The sequence below is a fragment of the Natator depressus genome, chromosome 27, assembly GCF_965152275.1.
Source record: "Natator depressus isolate rNatDep1 chromosome 27, rNatDep2.hap1, whole genome shotgun sequence".
In the NCBI taxonomy this organism is placed as follows: domain Eukaryota; kingdom Metazoa; phylum Chordata; order Testudines; family Cheloniidae; genus Natator; species Natator depressus.
In genome coordinates, this window is record NC_134260.1 from 14,540,530 (window position 1) to 14,557,290 (window position 16,761).

The 16,761-nt window shown below is 49.9% G+C and overlaps 1 protein-coding gene across 5 annotated transcripts in view; it reads right to left on the bottom strand.

Moving 5' to 3' along the window:
• Positions 1-16,761, bottom strand: part of ZNF385C (zinc finger protein 385C) — a 194,551-nt gene that overhangs the window by 73,365 nt on the left and 104,425 nt on the right. The window contains exon 1 of one of the 5 annotated variants that reach the window (XM_074940639.1): positions 8,114-8,420. The exons of the other annotated variants lie outside the window; for them this stretch is intronic. Coding sequence (XP_074796740.1) covers positions 8,114-8,123 — 10 coding nt within the window. The 5' untranslated portion in view covers positions 8,124-8,420. Of the gene's footprint in view, positions 1-8,113; positions 8,421-16,761 lie in introns of those variants that run through there. 5 annotated transcript variants of the gene reach the window in all.

A 16,761-nucleotide genomic window follows, 5' to 3' on the forward strand; every position in this document is an offset into this window, starting at 1 on the left:
TATCTGTATTACGGTCACGTCTGGAGGCCAGAGCTCCATTGTGCCAGGCGCTGTACAAACATACAATTAAAGAGGCAGTCCCTTCCCACAGCAGGGGTAGCTCAAGAAAATCATGAGATGATACTGGTCAGCATGAAAAGCAATGGTCACAGCTAACCAGCTGCCTAGCCATTGTCCAGGGCTGTCGAGGCATCACAGCAGAGAAGAGACTGAAGGAGGAATTCGAAGGAGGACCACGAGGTGGCTTTGAGAGTCCGTTTCAGGGTTGAGAGTTCCCGAGGGCGGAAAAGACCTTCAGACCTAGGGAACCCAGCTCGGTTCTCCCTCTGACTTGTAAAACAGTCAACTGCTCTTCGCTTTTGGAATTTTTCATCAAGTTTCTGCCTAGATCAGTGGTTCCCAAACTTATTTCCATCGTTTGTTCAGGGAAAGCCCCTGGCGGCTGGGTCGGTTTGTTTACCTGCCGCGTCCGCAGGTTCGGCCGATCGCGGTGCCCAGTGGCCGCGGTTCGCTGCTCCAGGCCAATGGGAGCTGCTGGAAGCGGCTGCCAGTATGTCCCTCGGCCCGCGCCGCTTCCTGCAGCCCCCATTGGCCTGGAGCAGTGAACCGCGGCCACTGGGCGCTTCGATCGGCCAAACCTGCGGATGCGGCAGGTAAGCAAACCGGCCCGGCCTGGCAGGGGCTTTCCCTGCACAAGCGGTGGAACAAGTTTGGGAACCACTGGCCTAGAGCCACTTTTCACATAGCCTTGAAAATGGGGCTTGTAATGGCTGCGCAATTATATACCACTCCTCTAAGTTTGCCTCAGAGCTAGACAGGCCATGGTCCATGCTTGGAATCAAATACACGTTTGTCATTATTATTTAATTAGATTTTTATTTCTAGTTCTAATATTTCATTGTAACCCCCCTCACCCCCCAACTGTACTAACATATCCGCCTAAGACAGACAAGCACGTAACAAGACTCACTTTCCTACCATCTAGCTCTGAAGAGGCAAAAGAATCCAAGAGATCTATTCAATGCACAATTCCAGTTATTAGTTACAGATTTAACAATCATGGATGGATGATGAAATGAACCCACCTAGGAGCAGGGCCGGATTAACTCTCCTATGGGCCCAGGGCTATTAGATTGTGTGGGGCCCCTGTATACAAGTCTTTTTCCTAATTTACAACAAAATGATCACAATTATGGCATTGAGGCTATTAATGCTATACTAAACTTGCCTTTTAATCAACATAAAGCCATTCTGTGGTTACATTTCAGTCTTAAAACATATATAATATAGTTCAATTCATTCAAAATAGCCTACTTCTTACCTCAGAACAACTGTTTTATTAGTTTCTTTCTGGGAGGGAGTTTGGGTGCAGGAGGGGGCTCCAGGCTGGGGCAGAGTGTTGGGGTGAAGGAGAGGGTGAGGGGTGCGGGCTCTGGGAGGGAGTTTGGTGCAGGAGGGGATTCTGACCTGGGGCAGGGGGTGCGAGGTGCAGGCTCCGGCCAGGAGTAACTTACCACAGGCGGCTCCCAGCCGGCAGCGCAGTAGGGCTCAGGCAGGCTGCCTGCCTGCATGCCATGGTCCCATGCTGCTCCCGGAAGCGGCTGGCTGCTGGCACATCTCTGCGTGCCCCTGGGGGCAAGCGGGACAGCATGTCTCCATGCACTGCCCATGCCCGCATGCTGTAGGGATGGTAGTGGGGGTGGGGTCAGCGTGCGGCGCCGCCTCCCCCACACTCTCAGGGGCTGCAGAGATGTGCCAGCAGCCAGCCACTTCCGGGAGCGGCTTGGGGCCACGGCATGCAGGCAGCCTGCCTGAGCCCTGCTGCGCCGCTGGATTTTTAACGGCCCAGAGATTGCGATCGACTGGCAGAGGCTCCAGGATTGACGGGTTGGTGACCACTGAACTGTCTATAATTATGGATTTATTTTTGCGGGGGGGGGCCCCCCTTAGCCTGAGGCCCTGGGCTGCAGCTCCTAAAGCCCCTGCGTTAATCCGGCCCTGCCTAAGAGCGTTATGAGACAATCACAGAAATGTGGGGCTGAAAGGGACATCAGAAGCCATCAAATCCAGCCCCCTGCGCTGAGACAGGACCATGTAAACCTAGACCATCCCCCGTTCTCTTTACACCAGCCCTTTGCATGTCTGCAGACTGTGATCAGGACCCCCTCAGCCTGCTTTTCTCAAGACTAAACATGCCCAGTTTTTAACCTTTCCTCCCATATCAGGTTTTCTAAGCTTTGGATCATTTTTGTTGCTCGGCTCTGGACTCCCTCCATTTTGTCCACATCTTTCCTAAAGTGGGGCACCCAGAACTGGACACAGGACTCCAGCTGAGACCTCACCAGAGCAGAGCAAAGTGAAACAATTACCTCCCGTGTCTAACCTACAACAATCCTGTTAATATACCCCAGAATGAGATCAGCCATTGATGATTCAGATCCAATTTGTGATGCACTATAACGCCCTAGATCAGGTGTCTCGAACCGACGGCCCGCGGAATTATTTGCTGCGGCCCACCAAGCTCCCCGCCCCCGAGTTATTTCCTGCGGCTGCCAAGCTCCCCTCCCCTACTGCCTCCCCTCCCCCCAGCGTGCCACGTTCCCGCTCCTCTGCCTACTTCCAGGTGCTTCCCGCAGCCAAACAGCTGTTTGGCGGTGCTTAGCACTTTCCAGGAGGGAGGGGGGAGGAGCGGGGACCCGCACGCTCAGGGGAGGAGGCAGAGAAGAGGCGGGGATTTGGGTAAGGGGTTGGAATAGGGGCAGGGAGGGGGCAGAGTTGGGGTGGGGACTTTGGGAAGGGGTTGGAATAGGGTTAGGGAAGGGGTGGAGTGGGGGTGGGGCCGGGGGCAGCGGGGGGAGGGGTGTCAGTGATGTGGCCCTCGGGCCAATGTACTCGTCCTCATGTGGCCCTTGTGGTGATTTGAGTTTGAGATCCCTGCCCTAGATCCTTTTCAGCAGTACAACCAATTAGCCAGTTAGTCCCCAGTTTGTAGCTGTGCACTTGATTTTTTCCTTCCAAGAGAAGTACGTGGCACTTGACTTTTTTGAATTTCATCTTGTTGAATTCAGGCCAATTCTTCAATTTGTCAAAATCATTTTGAATTCTAATCCAGTCCTCCAAAGGGTTTGCCACCACTCCCAACTTGGTGTCATCTGCATATTCCCCACTCTATTATCCAAGTCATTAATGAAAATATTGAATGGTACCAGACCCAAGACTTACACCTGCTGGATCCCACTAGATACCAGTTTGATTGCAAACCATTGCTAACTACACTTTGAGTCTGGTCTTTCAACCAGCTGTGCACAATTTCATCTAGACCACATCTCCTGAGCTTGCTTATGAGAATGCCATATGGGACTGCATCAAAGGCCTTACTAAAATCAAGCCATATCATGCCCATTACTTCCCCCTACCCACCAGGCCAGTAACTCTGCCAAAGAAGGAAATTAGTTTGGTTTGGCATGATTTGTTCTTGACAAATTCATGTTGGCTATTCCTTATCACCCTATAATCCTCTAGATGCGCACAAACTGATTGTTGAATAATTTGTTCCAGTATCTTTCCAGGTATCAAAGTAGGGTCTATAATTCCCCAGGTTCTCCTTGTTCCCCTTCTTAAAGATAGGAACTATGTTTGCCCTTCTCCGGTCCTCTCGGGCCTCACCCATTCTCCCTGAATTCTGAAAAATAATTGTTAACAGTTCTGAGATTGCTTCAGCTAGTTCTTGAAGTACGGGGAACAGTGGGAGAGGGCTCTTCAATTTGCTATCAGGAGCACAATTTATTGAAAATGTCAACAACCTTCAGGTTTGCTCGAAATACTTATTAGAAATCCATTATTATCCATCACTTGGCATCTTTAAATCAAGATTGCTCTAGCTCAACCAGAAGATATGGGCTTGATGCAGGAATCCCTGGGTGAAATCCTCTGGCGTGGGCTATACAAAAGTCGAAAGTGATTCCGCCCTGCCCCGACGTTAAAAATCTATGAAAGGGGCTGCCCGCAGAGGAAATGTGGTTCAATAGACTCACTAGCACAGTCTTTTAAGAAGACAGCTGAGTGCTGAAATTAGAAAATGGATGTTCCCCCAAGACCTTTCCAAGAGTTAGCCCCCTCTGATAAAAGTAACTGCTGGGGAAATTCGCCCCAAAGAATACCAGAAAAAGCAAGGTTCCAGCATTTGATGAAGAGACCCTGAAAACCAAATCCCGCAACTGAAGTGGGATGGAAAATGATGCATTTGACATTATGCTGAGAACGCATCCAGATTAATTCTTTCCTCCATTAAATCCTGGCAATGACAGAAGAGCAACATCCCCAGGTTTTGAAGGTAGCTAATAACAGAGAAGTAAAAACAGAAGCCGTTTGTGGGGAGATAATAGTGGCGGTTGGTTTTTGCGGCATCCACACATAAAGATGTTCCCGAGAAAGCGTTATAACTGCAGGCCCTTTTGCAGATGGATAGGAAGATTATTGGTTTAATGAGACATTACTCTTCTGGAGAGAACAGAAAGCATTAGTACCCAGTCAATTAAAAGCAGCCAAATAAAATATGAATCAATAAACCCCAAATGTCTTCAGAACCCGAGCACGACACCTCCCAGCAATTTACAACGTGGCTTCCTGCTACCACACACCAGCAGTCTCCGACTGACCCCGTCACAAAGGGGCAGTGCTGCCCTCAACCATGCTCCTAGACACTCCCATTCTACTGCCGGCTTTTCCAGGCCACTTCTATAGCGGGAGTCCAGCGACCAGGGCAGCTGCGCCACTGCAAACCCGCAGTGCAAACAGGCAACGTTTCACTTTGCATCAGTTGAGCCCACCCCTGCTCGAGACCGAGGTGGTTCGCTGAACTGCAAGCTGTGGCCTCCCTTGTCTACCCTGGCTCCGCTAATGCCAGTTGCTGGCCAGTGGCTGCTGAATCCGGGCTAATCCCAGGTACACGTCACTAACGTGCCACAGTGGTATGGTTGCACGGCTGCCGCGTTTTAAGTGTAGACCTGCCCAAAGCCAAAGTGCCTGAGCCAATGTTGACTTCAATGGACATTTCAGCCAGGCCCGTAAGGAGATGCCTGCCTGTCAGCACGCGGGTAGTCCCACTGGAGTCAACGAGATGCACTCAAGTCCCTTGAGGCACAGTGCTGCTGCAAAGGTCTTCATCACAAGCCATCAGCTTTAGCACCTGCACGGCAACACAACTCATTCAGCAGCTAGCGTGGGGCCATCAGCCCAAACGTCTGCATGGCCCGAGACAACAGGCCTCAGCATCATTTTGAGCCGTAAGAGAATTTAAAGTTTTTCTGACTTTGGGTGCGTTTTATTTCATATTCATTCTATTAAGAAAACAAACACAAATTAAAAAACCTGTTGAGGGTTCCTGCCTGCAGCAGTCAAGACAAAAATCAAAAAGAGTAAGCGGGGCAGATCCACAGCTAGTGTAAACAGTCGCCAGGCCTTTGACTTCGGTGGAAGTACGACAATTTGACAAAGTGGTAACAACGACAAAGCCTCATAAAGGATTCAAAAGCCTTAATTACAATGCAGCTAATAATTGACGCACTGGTGGAGAACCTTGCAGAACCCATGCATTAATACAAAGTTACTTGTCACTTTGGCTAATTAAGAACTTTCATGGCCAGCTTTTAACTCCACATGCTAGCACTTTAGCCCTAAAATGTCCTAGGAAAATAGAATTTTTTTATTCAAATCCTTTAGATATTCAGAACATTCTGGCTTAGAGGCTTCACTCTCCCTCTGTGTGCTTTAAAACACCGCTTCAGAAGAGGAGAACACTTTACACATGTCAGGAAGTAAACAAAACTTGAATAAATATGGCCAACAGAATATATGCTAACAAAACCTTTGCAGTCCTGGACTTTTCTCCAAAATGTCAGGGTACCCCAGTGGAATACGATACTATACAAAGGGTTCCATTAAACTACCAGGCATTGATAGCATACATTACTTTATTGCACAGTGCCCTCTGGTAAGAAATTTTCTGGAGTAAAATTATTCTCATTGTTTTGTCATTTGAGGTGGAATACTGAAAAATTAGAGAGACAAAGGAAATAGAAAGAAGAACAGGCAGGTGGTGGCGAATAAGGGAAAATATCCAGAGGAAGCATGTTATCATGTGCCAGAATACACAATAGTTTGTATTTTGAAGTTTAAAAAATAAAAATGTCGAGCTTTCAGAACATTAGTTACATATTTTAAGCAACAAGGGTAAAGGCAAGCTATATTTTTTAAAACCTGCTTTGACTAACAAATATCCTAGATAAATATCCTGAGAACTGTTACTTGTTTCAGAAACACAGGGAAAGACAGCTCATGAAAGATGGATTGTTTTTCAAATGATTAAAAAAATTAAAGTGATCTATGCAAGGCAGCTGACAAGCAATGCCATAGTTAAAAAAACCCAGCCAGATGTGCCAGCTTAATAACATCCGTGTTTCCTTGGACGCAACCGTCTTATAAAACACACACAGACATAAACATGCCCATGTACGTGATATAGTAACAATCTATAAATATACAGTATATATATATATATACACACACACACACACACACATACACATAAAGAGAGAGCGAGCAGGAACCATCCTATAGATCCCAGCTGTACAGACATCCATAACACTGACGACAAAAACAACAACGTAAGACATGGGCGTGAAATGCAAAGGGAAAGCTGTGTCATTTAACGGCATGGTAGAAAGTTGACAGTGATAATACTCAAAGCACAGAACCACGGCTCCTACGTCTGTAAGCGAAACCAGGCTGTACACAAGCGTTCCAGTTACACTTTATTTGCCGCTGCAGCTTGACTCGATGAGCCTTCTGCAGCCAGAAAACACCAACTAACCAGGATCAGCAGAGCTTCTTGCAAGCTTTTTAACTGTGTTTTCCTCAAAGCCGCTGCCCTGTCTTCTCCCCCACCAAACCTCATTTCATATGAAGAGCACAGCGCACCGGCCTCATATTCCAGGCAAGCAAAACAGACACAGGAGGATGCGCCAAAGTAAAAGCTGACCCCCAAATGAAAAGAGAGGACGAAATAAAGCTCACGTCAGCATGCAACCTGTTTCTCATAGCCCTGGGAAAAATCAATAGGCTGCAGTGAATCAAGCTCAGCTTGAAAGCCACCGGTGATTAAAATTCAAAAGCTGGGAGCTGAAGAAACAGGGTGTGCGCGTGTGTTTGGGGGGAGGCTGACCATTCTGAGCGTGTACTGATGCAAGACTGAACTGGTTCTAATTACAAAGATACAACCGCCGTTCAAATGGGTTCTCGAGGGATGGAAATGGGGAGGGATATGAATCCACTTGGCTTGTAAACTGCTGTTTAGGACTGCACGGTGCTGATCGAGGGGTTCAGGGAGGATCCGACAGGTTTAATTAGGCAGAGGATATTCAGGGATCATGCTCCTATAACCAGGCACCATTTCCAAGCCAGGAAGTTCCGTGAGTCTCCTCAGCTCTTTCCTGACAATAGTTCATATCAGGATCTTTTGCACTGACCCTCAAGCCTTTGGCCAAGCTCACAAGGGGAAACACACTTCGGGGTCCGTAATCTGAGCTGAACTGGCCTCAGATCGGGAGGAAACAGGACAGTTTTTACAACTTGCACCTTGATTGGATTTCATGTTTCTGGGCTCAGGGGACTCTATAAAAGCCCGTTGCAGGTGGCTGGGTGATTAAAGGCTGCGCCGTCTCTGCACAGAGGAGTGCACCTGGGATGTTAGCAGCCTGGACTTTCCCGAACCATTCGCAGGTATCCCTTCGTGGCGCTCGTCCTAGTTCGATTTCTTTGCCATCATTGCTGCAAAACTGGCCAAACACCTGCCCCTCAGTGCTTGGTGCAAGCTTTTGCGATCTCTGTGTAACACGCACCCACGAGAAGCTTCCCTCTAAACCCACCCTCGATTTTCCAGCTGCCACACAATCTGAGCGAACAGCTTTCCCACTTCCCGCTGATTAAAAAGCCGACTGCGACAGGAACCTGGGGAGGGGACTGCCCAGCTTTCACGTCGCCGTGACATAAAAGGCCACAGCGCAGGCTGCCCGTTGTTGGAAGCATGAGGAAAGGAAAGTTGCATTTCACTTACCTAAAAGCATTTTGCTTTGGCTGCGCTGCCCGCTCGCCGCTGGTCTCCCCCTGTGCGTGTAAATGCAGCTGCATGGATTGCCAGCAGCCGTCTGCTCCAGAGCCGTGCGCCGCACAAGTGCCCCCTTCCTTGGACGGAGACACTTATACCTCAATTAAAAGCTTAATGCTCTACCGAGCCCTGCCCTTAGGAGGGAAAAGCCACGCTCCCGTATTTACTGGCCCTTCCTTAGCCCAATCAGAAGCACAGATGGCAAAGTAACAACTGTAGCCTCTCCCAGCTGAGGTCCCAGCACACAGTGATGAGGTATTAACATGAAAATTGGATGGGAGGGGGGGATCAGAGGAACTGGAGTGAGAATGCCCCCCGCCCTCTCCCTCTCTCTCTCTCGCTCGCTCACAGGCTCACTCGCGCTCTCTTCGTTCCTTTCCCAGGAGGAGAGAACACACAAGCGCTCTTCTCGCTCCAAGACTGGCTCAAAGTCAACCCCGAGGCTGCCAAAGCAAAGAAACTTTGAGCAGGAAACAGACACACCCCCAGGAGCCGCTCAGTTCCTCGCCCCCTGCTAGCGACCAGAACGTCCTCCTCTTTGAGGGCTAGTGTTGCTCCAGGAAGGCATGATGGAGTGGCCAGGGGCAGGTGGTCAGATTCCAGAGTCACCAGCTAAGCTTTGCTCCCTGCTCTCTGCAGTGTTGCCAAGTGTCATGAGTTTGTCATGAGTCTCCTGATACTGGCTGTTTTCTTTAAAGCCCCAGCTCCTGGAGTCAAGTGGATCTGTGATGATTCCAGCCTGTGTTCTTAAAGAAAAAGTACATTTCCAGCCCTCGTGTGGCTGTGGAAAAAGCTTCAAAATGTGACCCCAGGACCCCGTAAAGGCTCAAAGAGCAGAAGACAAATAAAAGAACACCACATCTATTGTTTTTACAGAATCTCATGCTTGAGGCTTCGATTTAGTCATGAACAGGTCACAGGCAAGAAACAAAAAATCATGGCCCGTGACTTATACCATAAATACCCCTGATTGAGTCTTGGGTGGGGGTGTGCTGCCGGGGGGACTTCATGGCACCAGTGGTGGTGGTGGGCTTCGGGGGGCCCGCTGCCAGGGGAGAGCCCTGGGGGGCTAGTGGCTGCTCCGGCTGTCACCATGGGGGGAGCCCCGGGGGACCAGCAGCTGCTTTGGCCACCCTGGGACTGCTGCTCCGGCAGTCCCCACGGCCAGCCGCATTGGCCACTGATCAGGCAGTCCCCAGGGCCTGCTGCCCAGGGCCACCAGAGTAGCGGCCAGCGTGGCTGGCCCTGGGGCTCGGACCGCTCCAGCAGCGGCTGGCTGCGGGGTCACCCGAGTGGCTGGCTGCAGAGCCATTCCAGCAGCGGCCAGCGTGGCTGGCTCCGGGGCCAACGGCTTGGGCAGCCCTCGGGTCAGCCACACACGCCGCTGCAGACGTCACGGCGGTCGCAGGAAGTCACAGAATCCGCGACCTCCACGTCAAGCACTGAGCCCTACTCATGATTTTAAAACCAATCTCGTGATTTTTGAACAGTTGGGGCTGGCGATGCGGTCTCTGCTCAAGAGCCCAGGAACGATTTGGGTTCAGGTTCTCCCACAGCAGAATGCAAATGAGGCCAAACCAGTCTCCTGACCCCACAGCTGCTTCCGTGCTGTGGCGAGCGCGGTGGGATTACTCGCAGGGGCAACATGAAGCCCACGGGAATTTGCAGGATGTCGGGCTTCACCTGTGCACTCACTGGGGCACTGTGTTTGCGCAGCGCCTGGCACACTGGGGTTGAGACCTGCTCAGGACTAATTTCTAAGCCCCACCACTGCGCCGGGCCAGTGGTTCCAAACTGCCTGCTGGGAGCCTTTGCCGACATTTGCACCCTGCATCCACCGCACACACAGAGGACGCTGGCTGCCCGCCATCATCCAAGGCCCTGTCGCTTCCTCCCTCCCCTCTGTTTGAAAGGCTGCATCCAAAAGTCGCTGCAAAGATAAGATGAGGAACAACAGCAGGTGTCCCCCTCGCTGCTCCCCATCTGCCAGCCAGATGTGCTCAGGGTCTAAGAGAGGAAAGGCAGGGACAGGAGCCAAGAGGAGGGGTTTGGGCTCAAAGGCTGAGCCGGACGATGATTATTATTAGTGTCTGCAGACAACTCCGTGAGACAACTGCTGGCAACGCTACCCAGCGACCCCCGGAGCAGCTGGCTGGCTAGTGCCCCCCGGACACCAGCGACAGGGGCAAACAGCTGTGAGGATCTGCGGGCAGCGCAACCCACCCACCGAGCCTGAACGTAAACCTGGTACTGAAGGGACTGGCCACAGCTGAGACTGGGACCGTTTTCCCAGACTCCGGTGCCCTGACAGGGTACCCAGCAGCTCTGCCAGACACACACACACTCCCATGCACGCTGTCGGTAGGGTGATTGTGCAACGTGGCTCAGATTCACGGCTTCATCCGCTTCAAACCCCCCGAGGTGCATTTGTGCCCACCAAGGCAACGCCCGAAGTCCCCAAAGCAAACCTGACCTTGGAACCTTCATTCAATTCCACCCTGAGTCCCTCTCCAGCTCGCTAAGGCTTGCCTGATTACCAGTGTCTTTGTGGCACACGATTCCCTGCTAACCAGAAAGGGGATTAAAGCCAGACTTGAGTGGGTATCAATTAACCTACCTAGAGATAATTAGAAACGATTGTCCTTCAGAGCAGCAGAGATCTGTTCCCAGGGCACAGTGTTCTGATACATCACACTCTGCCTAGTGTCTAGCTCATCATGGCCACTTGGGGCCTGGTTCTGTTCTCTGCTGCAGACCCAGACACTTCAGTGGGCCCCTGAGGGCGCATCTAAGGGCAAATTGGAAAAGGGCATGAATCAGAGGCATGAATCACCGCATGGGCTGGTGGGCAAGACGAGGAGACAGGAGAACTGGAATCTACTCTTGGCTCTGCCACCGAGCTGCCAGGTGCCCTTGAGCAAGTCCTTTCTCCCCACATTGTGCCACCGTTTAAAAACACAGGCCTAGCCAGAATGAAACAGACCTGAGTTTCTTCTGGTCCAGCCCGTCTCCAGCAGTGACCAGCACCAGATGTTTCAGAGGAAGGTGAACCCTGCAGTAGCTGATGGGGGAAATCTGCCCCCCACATTACGTCTCATCTTGGTCTTTAACAGAGACTGGCTTCAGCCCTGAAGAACAAGATTTAATATTCCTTCCACATTTTTGTTAGTATTGCTTATGGTGACTCCAGATAGTCTCGCTATCCATATGAACGTCTTGACCCTTTTTCAATCTTGCTTCGTTCTTGGACTCAACAACTCCCAGTGGCAATTAATTCCACTGTCTAATTATGCACTGCATTGAAAAAGTATTTCCTTTCACCAGTTTCCATCTGTAAAATGGGATAATGACACTCATCTTTTGCAACAAAGTGCTTTGTGATCTATGAATGAAGAGCACGAGAGAAGATCTAAGACTTAATTTTTTTTTTTTTTGGAAGATCAGATAATTGGGAGAGTTTGGTAAAAATTTGCCTCTTTCAGTTTAAAAACAAATGCAAAGAAACAACCAACCAACAAGAAGCCAAACCCTTTTCAGAGAGCATCCATGGATACACGCAGCTTCATTTAGAACAGGTCACATTTTAATGCAAACGCTGAAATTATTACATTTTGTAAAATGCCTGAAGCCACTAGAAACATTTAGCACAGTGCAGTTCAGTTTGGGTGTCTCTGGGCTTTCTCTTTTCTTTAAATCAAGCAGACATCCAGCTGATATTCGGGAACCGTCAGCAAGTTCAGATGGCAAATCCAAGCTCTGTAACTAGAGTTCATGGCAACTAATTGCTGAGGAATGAATGCAAGAGCATACTGAGCATCAGTGCATCGCACTGACACATGCTGACTAAGGCAGCCTTGATTATCAAGCACTGGGGACCGATCTTGACATATTAAAACACAGGCCGCTATTGGTCTTAACTTCAGGATCATTCACGCTCCCCCTGCCTGTTTTGCAGGGAACTGGGTTTTGGTGTAAAAAGCGTTAAGAGCTAGAGCTGCCCCAGGACTGAATCAGAAAACCGTTTACAGGCTCCTGTGTGCGCGTCTGTACACCTGCATGAGCACATGCCCATGGCATTGGTTTCACAATAGTGACAGTAAATTTAGACTGGATACTTGCTAATCGGCCATTGACAGCTGGCCCCAACGGCCTGTTACCAGGCCCTTGTTGGGCTATTTAAGTTTAATATTAACTTGGTTCATGTCATCAGCAGTTTGGCAGTGACTAATGTAAGCAAACACTAAAGCTGAAAGAGGACACTGGAGAGTCACAGATTTTAAGGCCAGAAGGGCAATTATGGCTTTACAGCCCTGTGGTTTCTCCAGCTTTTCCGTGCTGTGACTCTACCTTACCCGAGATTACAATGGAACTTCCTCCCATCCAGCCACAAAGGAAGTGGGGGTGGCGTCCCGCCCTGAACCTGTTCCTAACCGCCAGGGGGCTGTGACGCTCAGGGTGACAATCCATTACCTAGTCTGACTCCTGCCTATCACAGGCCATTGCATTTCACCCCACAACTCTGGCAGATGGTATTTCTCTCCCCTCCTCCTCAAGCGAGTACGCAGCTTTGGAGTCGGGTATCCACTGGGACAAAGGTTGCAAACCGGCACTCGGCTACCGCCACGGATTTTCATCGCCATCCTAGATGTGACTTCTAATAAGTTTTATAGTTTTAGGCTATAGCTTTGGCATTGAGTATGGACTTGCTTTTTGGCTGTGGCCATTCACTGAATGGCTGGTCTCCTGAGATATTTCATACCTAGATAGATAGTTCCTCTCTTGTGCCAGGGCGTGCCTGATTGGAATTGACTGAATGTGCTTCAAATGGATTCAAGGGTATCCCGTGTGCACTTGGGGAGGGGAGATCATAATAGGACAAGGCTGCATTGAAGGGGCTGGACCCTAAGGACCAGCTGCAGAAATAAGCCTCTTGCAGGTAACGGTTTGAGATAGTTATTATTGTTGCCCCTTCTACTGGCGCCAGCCTTGCCCAGCCATGGCAGATGTCCAAGGCCTTGCAGGTTGGCGTCCCAGGGAAGGAGAACTCATTCATGCAGAGTTTGGGCACATTCTTAGTATAACTTGCTCTATTTACCCACGTGCACCAGTCTTGGAACAAGACAGTCCAACAGCAAAAGCAGGGTGAGCCTGTCTCCCAAAAATCTCAGTCCATCCCCAACCCCCAGGTCCCAGGCAGCAGCTGTGCTTCCAGAACTGACCCTAACCGCGTCCCAAGGCGGAGAACAAACCCTTCACTACCCATGCAGCTTCCTCTCCCCCAAAGTCGCCTCCTCACAAAAAAGGTTATGTAACCCAAAAACTAACCCAACAGCTCAGATCCCCAAAATTATTTAGGTGCCTAACTCCCCTGGGATCTGGGCCCAGGTCTTCGCAAGAGTCAAAACTTGCTCACACACTAAGGAAAGGAACTTGGAAGGCTATGTCTAACAGCACCACCTGGAGATGCTACCATAACATTATGGAGGCAGCAAACAAGGGAGCCGGGGCAGTGCAGGGGAGACAGGATAACAAGTAATGGAGGAGGAGGAGTACAGGTTTTAGCTGATCAGCATCAGTGAGATTCGCAGCTCTCCCCCGCCTAGCAAACATGTTGCAGCTTACTGTCTGCATTCCGGAAGAGGGGAATTTTTGGATTGCGATAAGCATTTGCAAAAACACCCCCAAACCTCACTGCTTTTCTAGCTTGCCTTAGTGCGCCTGTTACGGAGGAGCCTGAAATCCAGGCAAGCAAAATTCAGACAAAATGGGGCCGGGGGAAGGCAGCAAAGGAACGGTTCTTTAAAATGTCAGGGAATTTTTGGATGAAATGAAATGGTGCCTCTTTGCTCATCGCTAGCCACGTGTCTCTGCGTCTCAGCGGACAGCACTGCTGTCATGAAGGGCGCGTCTGCACTCTGAGCTGGAGGTGTGAATTGCAGCTCAAGGAGACATAACTAGTTCTGACCGAGCCACAAAATAGCTACCACGGCATGAGCAGCGGGAGAGGCTAGCGGCCCCGAGAATGCGTCTAGTGTCTCGGACGGGTCCTTCGACCGTCGTGGCTATCCTGTTTTTAGTGCACCAGCTCAACCAGAGCAAACAAAGGTATGGCTCCTTGGGCTGGGAATTACACCCCAGCTTGAAATGGAGACATATCCACAGCCAGAGAACTGCTGGGTCCGGCACGAGCATTCGCCTCTTCCCCAATTCTGACACTGGGGGCGAGGGGCTAGCCGTGCTGGGGGAGCCAGTCCAGCAAAGCAGTGCGTGAGAACAATGCACCCCTTGCACGAGACTGACCGGCGACTGTCACTACAGTGGGAAGACAGGCTGGGAGGCATATGAATTCTTAATGACTTTCAATTCTGCAGGCCCTCAGTGACCCCCACGGACGGCTGTGGAGTTGCACTGGGGTGCACAGCTGCCCACAGCCCTTTGAATGAAAGTCACATTTTGCACAACTCTATCTGGCCTCCTAATTGTCCCCCCCGATGGTCACATACGTGGTGAACGCATCTGGAGACGCACCACCACAGCAGATAACCCATCCCCAGGCTAAGTGCAGGGAATACTAAACCAGCACCCACTGCACGGAGCGTGCTGCAGATTGGGGCTCTCCTTGAGTGCACGGTGGTGACGAGCAGCCGGAGCGTGCAGCACGGCCCCTCTCGGAAGCAGATAAACAAGTGGAGCACGTGCCCTTTGCTATGCCCTGTTGGGCTCCCTTGGGCACGCACTGCAACACAAGCATACAACAGGGCAGGTTAAAGACCCGCAGGGGTAGGTGCTGGTACCCTGCTCACAGGGAGTACTCCTCCTTCCATGAGCAGACCCAATGACATCAGCAGAATAAGGACAAGCATGAGAGGCTCAAGACTCTGGGGTGAAATTCTGGCTCTACTGAAGTCAAGGTGAGTTTTGAAATTGACTTCAACGGGGTCAGGATTCTACCGAGTCCTTACTTTTCAAATGCACATTCAGGCAGGAAATCTGGCCAACGTTAACTGCAGACCCTTAGATTCTGCAAAGAACTTGCAAATGCAGGAGCAAAGAAGAGGGGAGGGGGGAAAATACCCGGCCCACAGCTTACTCAGGTTCACTGGTCCCCCTCCAGGCAAATTTTGTTGTTTGAAGAATTAGGGTATAATTGAGGAGCGAAAGATGTTTGATAGCATCAAAATTAATAAACCTGAAAGACCCGTATAGCTTTTCCTCTGCCTCTGTAATTGGAAGCTCAGTCATAAGCAAAACGACTCAGGCGTGGGACAAAATGCTACAGTCTTTGATCACTGAAAGGCCAGGAAGCCAGACGGTGACCTTTCCTGCTGCAGTGTAGACCAAGTGTTTTTAAGATAACATGTATTAAGGGTTGGGTTTCCCCCCTCTGGGGGTTTCCCACACAGAAAATGAAGGACCAAGCTGCCTGGATTCCCAGCAGCCCTGCCAACTCCCCTTTCTCCCTCAGGCACCTCCTGGGGTTTGTAGATTGATGGGGCTTTGAGTTTTTGAATGTTTTAATAAATGTCCTATGACCAAGTCCTTTCCCCCTCGAGTAGACCCATGCTCCGCACCACCAGATCACTTATGGCTATTAATGTTCTGGTTATTATTATAATTAGTAATAGAATTATTTATATTACAGCAGTGCCTCAAATAGGGGTTGCAGCCCCATCCCACTGGGCTCCATACGTAGAAGACAGATAATCGTTCCCCGTCCCCAGGATTTGCAGTCTGAAAGCTTCACCAGGTGCTAGGGCTGCTGTCCCAGCCAAACTTCCAGACCGTGTCATTACATTCTGCCTCCTTAAATTCTCCCCGCAGTTTTAAGAGCAGCGTTTCTTCCTTTGGTAAATGGAAGCTTGAGCCAAATCCCACTGAAATCAATGGAAAGACTTGCATGGACTTCAATTGGCATTGGATCAGGCCCTCACAGTGTTGCTGTGAGCGGTTAAACACTTGTCATGTTTCACCCCAGAGGTGGCCACGGTAACCCCAGTGAAAAGTGAATTGGGGTGAAAGGCACTATATTAATGTTAGATTAATTACATTTATGAACTAAGAATTAAAGTTATAAACTGAGAGGGAAATGGGGGACATTCCCTTTTTGCAAGTAAAAGCAGAATTCCTTATTGATTTACGTTGGTTGAAAAGGGGATTCTCAGCTACGAGAAGCAAAGTGCACGAGGAAAGTTAATGGCGGGTTTAGTTGTGAAGTGAAGAGTTGGACTATCGCTGGCAACAGTCTTAGGGCAAAGAAAGGTCTTTTGTTTAATGCTGAGTTTTGACATGACGCCAGGTACCAGATGGGAGAATGTCCTGCTGGGAAGGTGACATTTAGCCTCAATTTTCTTCATGAAGGGATGGTCTGGTCATGCCATTGTTGGTTATCTACTCTGGTTTTTCAAGAATGCTCAGGGTTCCTTTTTGAGAATTATTATTCTTGGAATCTGACCTATTTTAGGAGTGGAGAACAATGCCCCCTCCCCCACCCACCCACCCACCCACCCATTAATTGGGATTCTTATGAGAAGTCTCAGCCTTTAGCAATATGAGAGAATCTACTAAAAAGTTAAGAACTTTTTCTGTTCTTTTTTTGG